This window comes from Babylonia areolata, chromosome 8 (genome assembly GCF_041734735.1).
Source record: "Babylonia areolata isolate BAREFJ2019XMU chromosome 8, ASM4173473v1, whole genome shotgun sequence".
NCBI lineage: Eukaryota > Metazoa > Mollusca > Gastropoda > Neogastropoda > Buccinidae > Babylonia > Babylonia areolata.
In genome coordinates this window covers 47,641,901-47,650,217 of record NC_134883.1, presented here as the reverse complement: position 1 = coordinate 47,650,217, position 8,317 = coordinate 47,641,901, and the positions used below count along the sequence as shown (strand labels likewise).

The 8,317-nt window shown below is 43.1% G+C and overlaps 1 protein-coding gene across 1 annotated transcript in view; it reads left to right on the top strand.

Annotated features, from left to right (window-relative positions):
• Positions 1-5,643: 5,643 nt before the first annotated feature.
• Positions 5,644-8,317, top strand: part of LOC143284890 (uncharacterized) — a 73,495-nt gene continuing 70,821 nt past the window's right edge. The window contains exon 1 of the mRNA XM_076592010.1: positions 5,644-5,805. Within this exon, the coding sequence (XP_076448125.1) occupies positions 5,787-5,805 (19 nt within the window). The 5' untranslated portion in view covers positions 5,644-5,786. The remainder of the gene's footprint in view (positions 5,806-8,317) is intronic.

Genomic DNA, 8,317 nt, shown 5'->3' with positions numbered 1-8,317 from the left:
AGAGAAAGAGACAGACAGACAGAGACAGACAGACAAACAGACGGAAACTGGGACAAAAGTAATCCGATAAGAATAGCAAGAAGAAGAAGCAGCAAAAGCTTGCAAAAGAACGCTGTGTGCATGCATGCGCGCATACACACATTATGTGCATGAATATTCATGTCTTTGTGTGCTTTTGTCTTGTCCGTTTGTTTGCCTTCCTGTCTGTTTGACTGTCTACCTGTCTACCTGTCTGTCTATCTGTCTACCTGTCGTTTATCCGCATATCTGAAATAGGGAAACACATATTTATCGTGAATATTCATTAAGGCAGATTTACGTCCTTTCCGCACAAACGCGGGGAAAAATGTGCAATGAATGGTCCGCGGACAAATCTGACCCGGTAACATGTCCGGCCTGGACACCGACTGACAGGAAACGACGGACAAATCGAGTTAGGCGCAGCTTCATCCGACTAATGACTGACCAGGGGGAGCGATGACCCTTACGCCCTGTCCTCCGGCCACCCCTGTCCTTGTCTGGTCGGTCACTGCGGGAAGGTCCGGTCCCCAGGGTCCATTCGTGGAGTGCGGATCAGCTGGGCGATGGCTAGACTGCTTCGTGTGATACCGGGTCAGTCTAGTCCGACTGTGACTATCAGAACAACAGAAGGGACGATTTGTATTTGTTATTTCAAAATTTGTCTATCTGTCTATCTATCTATCCACTTTATTTGATTTCATTTTGTTTTATTTTGTTTTCCCTCAAGGGCTGACTATGCGAGTTGTGTTGTGTTGTGTTGTGTTGTATCTATCTATCTATCTATTTTGTTTCATTCAATTTTATCTTATTTTGTTTTCACACAAGGGGCTGACAAATCGCGTTGGGTTACGCCGCTTGTCAGGCATCTGCTTAGAAGATGTTGTGTAGCGTATATGGGTTTGTCCGAACGCAGTGAGCAACTGAACTGAGCTGAACGAGCAGAAGAGGCGAATGCTGTCCCGACTATCTGGGCTGGAATTTTGTTAAAGTCGAGAGTGTCTTGCCCATGTTTCATCCCTCTCTTGGTCATGAACGCTTGCAGTTATATGGATGGCTCGCGTAGCCTGTTCGCGTTTATTCTTCTGTGATTGATTGATTGATGTGGATACTTATATAGCGCCTATCCTCGGTCAGAGACCAAGCTCTAAGCGCTTTACATACACGGGGACATTTGCACCACAGGCTGCCTACCTGGGCAGAGCCGACTGACGGCTGCCACTGGGCGCTCATCATTCGTTTCCTGTGTCATTCAATCAGATTTCAGACGCACACACATACACACTCAGACAGACATGTAACATTTTACGTGTATGACCGGTTTTTTTGTTGTTGTTGTTGTTTTTTTTAATTATTATTTACCCCGCCATGTAGGCAGCCATACTCCGTTTTCGGGGGTGTGCATGCTGGGTATATTCTTGTTTCCATAACCCACCGAACGCTGACATGGATTACAGGATCTTTAACGTGCGTATTTGATCTTCTGCGTGCGCATACACACGAAGGGGGTTCAAGCACCAGCAGGTCTGCACATTCTTCTGTGATAGTGTTGTTGTTGTTGTTGTTTTGTTTTTGTGTTTTTTGTCTATGTCAGTTTCCCCCTAACCCGAACTGTGTTCAGTGTCAGTGATAACTAGAGAAAAAAGAGGACACAACACCAAACAAAACAAACAAATAAACAGATTTTTTTAAGGACTCGGGGACTCAGTTTAAAATTCTGCCCTTTACGAAAACAGCCGCGGGGTCTGTTTAAAATTCTCCGCTTAACGTAGACTGCCTCGCAGTGCGCTTTCAAGATAATGAAGTGGAATAATTTACGGCGGAGAAAAGATCAGCAGATTAGTAATCCTCCCACGAATGTGTAACTGTGTTTTATGGCCGAACAGCTCTCCAAGTCACTTAAAGCTGCACGGTTTTTCAGGATGCTTCGAAAGCACTACAGACTTCTGGACACAAGCACGAAGGGTCATGTTCATCATCTGTGGGAGAGGCCCACAGCAGACGCTTAACCCTCAATAATCACATAATCTGAATGACTAAAGTCCATTTAGAACCATGTTCAAGTACTGTTTTTCGATCTGGTCTAGAGTCCTCAGTTTGTGAAAATTAATGAGCAAGAAAGACAGAAACACGGGCAAACTGACAGTGGGGTTGAGGGCCGGGGTGGTGGGGACGGAGGAGTGGGGGAGGCGGAGACAGTGACGGGGAGAGGAGGTGGTAAAGACTGGACCTGAGAGGTACAGAGGCGAAAGAGAGGTGAATTTGGTATAGTTCAGTCTGTTAGTTTCAGTTTCAGTTTCAGTTGCTCAAGGAGGCGTCACTGCGCTCGGACAAACCATATACGCTACACCACATCTGCCAAGCAGATGCCTGACCAGCAGCGTAACCCAACGCGCTTAGTCAGGCCTTGAGAAAAAAAAAAAAAAAAAGGGGGGGGGGAGGAATAAATAATAGATAAGCTTACATAAATAAATAAATAAATAAATAAATAATAATTATAATATAGAAAAAGGTAAAGAAGCAGTTAGGGGACACCCGGGTGCGAACCGGGGACCTCTCGATCCTCTCTCAGTCTGTTAGACATTCAAGACTCTTGTTTTATGCCGTCCGGCATCTGACCCTCTGCATACACCCTCCAGGATCGAGTGATTGATTTGCTGATTAACAGATTAGGAAATGGTGCAGAGGAGAGGGGGTTTGGGGGGAGGTGGAAAAGCTAAAAGAGAAGTCAACTGAGTTTTTGACTGAGGTTCATTGACCCATATGACGGGTCACAGGATACACACAACTGGTCTGCACAGAGAAGGCTGGCTGCTTCTCTCTCTCGCCCCCCTCCCCCCCCCCCCCCCTGGCCACCCCCCCCACCCCCACCCCCTCACACACACACACACACACACCCCACCCCCGCCCCCGCCACCCCTCTCTCTCTCTTTCCTCAAATTAATGCATTCCTCTTCTTGCTTCACCCTCGCAGTACGATAGTTGTCAACGGATGGAGGAGCATCATGACCGTATCAATCACCAGGATCTTGATTCGTGTGACTGTGAAGCTACTTCACCTTCAATTAGAAAATCCGTCAAATGAAGGGGAAGAATAAAGGGAAAGAATCCATACTTTCTGTCTTTCCAAATACTTTCTCCGCGATAGCGCCCCTTGATTTGCAACGGCGCGCGCGCTTTTCTATCTCTCTCTCTCTCTTTCTCTCATATGCGTGCACATATACACACACGCGCGCAGGCAATCACACACACACACACACACACACACACACACACACACATACACACACACACACACATATTTCTCACCTACCTTCCGCCGACAGCACCACCACCAAGGCTGGAACCCGGGTAGTCATTCCCCGGCCTGCAGTCCTGCAGAATTCCCGGGAATACCCGTCCACCTGTTATACTTCACCAGTCTCTCACAGTCAGCCAGTCGACCTCAAAGTTTCATTTTCACGTCTTCATCGTGGTCAGCAAACTCAGGCAGCAGGGCCGTTCGGCGGACTGTCAGCAACAGCATCTGATAAATGGGAAGAACCGGCATTGCTTTATATATATATTAAATTTAAGAGGTTCACAATCTGGGTCATGATTTATTATTGGAACTCTGATACTGTCTTTCCTATGGCCAGCTGATACCCGTCTCACCCGTTTCGTGTGTGTGTGTTTGTGTGTGTGTGTGTGCTGATGTGTATGTGTGTGTGTGTGTGTGTGATGTGTGCCGGTGCACTGTATGTGTGTCAGCCGTGAGCCGGTGCGTGTATATGAGACTGAGTGTGGGCTTGTGTGTGTGTGCGTGTGTGCGTGCGTATGTTTGTCACTGAGAGAGTGTGCGTGTATGTGCCGTTTGTGTGTGTGTGTGTGTGCGCGCGCGTGTGTGTGTGTGTGTGTGTGTGCGTGCGTATGTGCCGTGTGTCACTGAGAGAATGTGCGTGTATGTCAGTGCCGTTGTGTGTGTGTGTGTGTGTGTGTGTGGTGTGTGACAGTGTGCCGGGTATGTGTGTGCCAGATTCAACATACTGTACAGACAGGCTATAGTTAGCAACATTTTTTTTTTTTCAGTTGACATTTCAATGATTAAGAGAAAACTAAAATCTCCAGCAAACACGAATGGCTGGAGGAAACGCCATAGCCTATTTGTGAAGAGATTTTGATGTGCCACAAGGGGCGACATGGGCCTAAATCTCCCCCCAGAACAACACATAGTACTCAGTGATGAGTCATATCAAGTTTTGGCCGGCATTTTCACTCGGCTGACGGTCTTATTAATAAATACACATTTAATAGATGAGGGTAAGAAAGACAACTTCTTACTGTCTGCTTATCGACTGACGGTGAATGTCAGCGGCATCCCAGTCCGTCCGATGAGTCTATGAGTTGATCTGCACAAGTTGACAACATGTCGCTTCTTCCAGTTTGAAGAGAAGAATTCCCTCTTATTTTCTTTTGACTGTGCGGATGATACACCGCTAAAATGTTCCGGACAGGAGCACCCAATTATCAGTCTTTATCCACTTACCATGACATTTATTTTCCCTTCAGTGAAACTCCACATGGGCAAAGATATTGTGTGGTGACCGAAAGAAGTAACCAACACAACTTTATTCTTCATGAGCAGACGACATTCTCCGGCTATATTTGTAACTGATGATGTCGTCTGCTCTTGAAGTATCTCCGAAAACATATCGAACTGGTAATGTATTTTCTTCAGAAGACACATTGTATTACGATGCCGATCTTTTCAGATAGCAGTAATTTATATGCCGTCATGTTAATGAATAAAACGGCAGCGTTACTGACGTGTTATGACGGTTTTTTTTTTTTTTTTTTTTGTTTTTTTTTTGTTGCTTTTGTGTTATGTTTTGTTTTTTAGTTGTTGCTTTTAATTTCATCGACTGTAAAAGTCACGTGATTAGAATAAGGGAGTAGATGTACAGGCTGGTTTTTTGCATTGCCAGGGTCTTTTTCATTATCATCTGGTCTTTGATTGCATGTTTGGTTTGAATCTGGCTCTTATCCCTGCTGCAGTCATTGAAAATATGCCTACAACCTGAGCTCTTGCTCGAAAATTTGCATGAAATGTGATCGTTCGTTTTGAAACGGAAGGTATCTATGAGAACTACAACAGATACAGGCCACGACACGTGATGATGCGGCAGACTGTACATCTTGTGCATCAGGTTCATACTCTGCAGTGTAGGACCACTGATGCACCAGATCATACTTTTCTTTTCAGTTGTTTGTTTGTGTGTGTGTGTGTGTGTGTGTGTGTGTGTGTGTGTGTGGATGGCAGTGTGACCAATGTGAATAATTATTGAGGGGGCGTGTCATGACGGCCAAACGAAAAAAAATGGGCATTGACAAGCACACAATTCTTAAAGTGATAAAACTGAAGTCCATATAGGTTCGTTGTAAATATAAAACAGTGTGTTGTGCACCATGCGCTTTTTTTTGTTCGTTTGTCTGTTCGTCTACAATATATAAATGTATCTCAGAATAGCACACTGCAAGCCCAGAAGTGCTTTGTGACGTCATCGCATTATCATCAAGGACGACAACTGTAGACAGTGTGTCTGCGTGACCCATTCCGGAAGTGCGAGTGTGTATACGAAAGTTTGTTTCATGGTCTTGCGATTGTGATGATTTCCTCGTCTCTCTTCCAGTGTGCCGTTAGTCATCAGCTTAGATTTTAAACAAACGAGATGGATCGGCGGATTATCTTGTGTCGATTGAGATTTTTAGTATGATTCAGTTCCAGTATTATGGCCTCGAACGGCAGCGGTAAGTAATCTATTTGGTTCCATACTTACTTTGTTTGGGGGCTGTGTTGTGTTGTGCCTCCTCTTTTCCACCGAGCACTTGAGATTAGCTTTTCGCTTTCGTACTGTGTTTTCATTGTGACTTAACTCGCTGGATAGCAAGCGTATTCAGGCGTTTTGGAGTTACTGTGATTCAAAAATGCATACAAAATAAGCTGGAAGGGGATGGAGGTACTGTTTATTCAAACTTGGGGTGGTTTCCAGTTCCACCATTCCGCCCAACCAGTCTCTGATGTCAGCAACAGTTGCAGCAGAGGAAAGCGATGTTATCACTTTTTTCTTTTCCTTGTGCTTTGTTTTCTTTTACTTTTAGATTGAATTTCGGTTACCATCTTATCAGTGGAAAGTGCTAAAACTTAGAAAGACATCCTCTCTTCTTCTTTTTTTTTTTCTTCTTTTATTTTTTTCTCTTCTTTTTTCTTTTCTTTCATTACTTGATGCCATTCTAAATACATTGTATGTGTTGACAAAAATGACAAATAAATTATAGTGTTTTGATCAGAAACAGTGAAACGCATTGTTTTTGATTTTGAAAGAAGAAGACGAAGAAAATATCTTTAATTCAGCCTTTGTTGATTTAATTTCAATCAGGATCAGACCATGCCTTTCCAGGGAACCAAAGATGTCAGACAATGAATTACCAATGAAGTATAAAAACTCATAAAGGCTGATTTAAAGTTCACACACAAATGACAAATCAAACAGTTACACTATACAATATTTTGCTTAAGAAATCTAGTCATCTCTCTCTGTCTCTGTCTGTCTGTCTCTCTTCTTATCTGTCTTCCATTTCTGTCTCTCTCCCTCAGTCCCTGTCTGTCTACATCTCTCTCTCTCTCTCTCTCTCTCTCTCTCTCTCTCTCTCTCTCTCTTCCTCTCTTCTTCTCTTTCTCTCCCCCCCCCCCCTCTCTCACTCTGCCCCCCTCTCTCTCCCCCTCATTCTGTGAGCCCCTTTACAATGAAACTTGTTCAGCATACTATAGTGGGTACACGTAATTCAGAATTTAATATGTAATAAGATAGATAATACTGTATCATGTATGTGTACCGTGCAGTGTAAGTATTAACATTAAGTCTAAAGCGTTACCATGATTCAAAATTTGTTAATTAATAATTATTTATGGGCAGCTGCATGGCTTGCATTTATGATATTTTTAAAAACAAAGAATTTTTGTTTGTCTGATACATGTGTGTTGTTTTCGAATTTCTTTTTTTTCCTTTTTTTTTTTTTTTTTTTTTTCTTTTGTTCTTCTTCTCAAAATTCTGTACATTATCTGTATCTCCAGTATGTCTATTCGCCTGTCAAGTGTCTCACTTTCTGTCACCCTTTCTTTCACCTCTCATGTGTGCTGTGACTGTGAGTGTGTGTTTGTGGGGTCGGGGGGGGGGGGGGGGGTTGTGTTTGTATCAGAGTGTGTGGATTGTGGGAGCAATACATGTGCATGTGAATGCATACATTTTTGTGCTCTGTTCATAGGATTGACATGATATCATGTGTGTTTATACATGTGTGCGTGTTAGAGTGTGTTTGTGCATATATATATATCTATATATATATATGTGTGTGTCTGTGTGTGTGTCTGTGTGTGTGTCTGTGTGCGTTTGTGTAAAGTGTGTGTCTGTGTGTGTAATGAGTATGCGAAAGCTCACCATCTGACCAAGTGACGCATAGTGTGTTTATGAACTGCACATTATAACTATACAGTATACTATATAGGAAGGTATTTTTATGTCATTTAATATCTTTCCACTTAAAGTGATATTAGAATGACCAAGTGACGCTTTGTGTGTTGATGAACTGCACATTATAACTATATAGAAAGGTATTTATGTCATTTAATATCTTTCCACTTAAAGTGATATTAGACTATATATAAAAAGAAAAAAAAACAACAACAAAGGGAAGAATGGGAGGAGGACAGGAGATGGAGAGGAGTTGAGGAAATGCGTACTGTAAACACACACACATGTGTGTGTGTGTGTGTTTGGGGGTGGGGCCTGATACTGTGTGCACATTTGTCAGTTGTTCGTTGGAGGCCTTGGTGTTTGTGAGACTGTGAACATTTTGTGTCAGTGGTGTCAGTGTCAGTGTGTGCGTGTGTGGGTGCCATGGGTCCCTTAACGTGGCCCACTTTTGTTCTTGTTTTATTTCTGAACTAATATATGTGTATATATGCACTTTACTTTACTTTGTTTTCACTTTTTTTCAATACTGTGTTGTTGTTTTTTTGTTTGTTTTTTGTTGTTGTTTGTTCTTTTGTTTTGTTTTTGTTGTTGTTGTTTTTTTGTTGTTGGTTTTTGTTGGGGTTTTTTTTTTTTGGGGGGGGGGGGTTGTGGGGAGGTGTGTGTGTGTGGGAGGGGGGGGTGGTGGATTGTTTAACACAAACAAAGGGAAGGCTCAGCCTCTCAAGCCAGTCTAGGCCTGATATGTGTCAGCATATTAGGTTTATTAGATACCTTTTGCAAAGATCAGG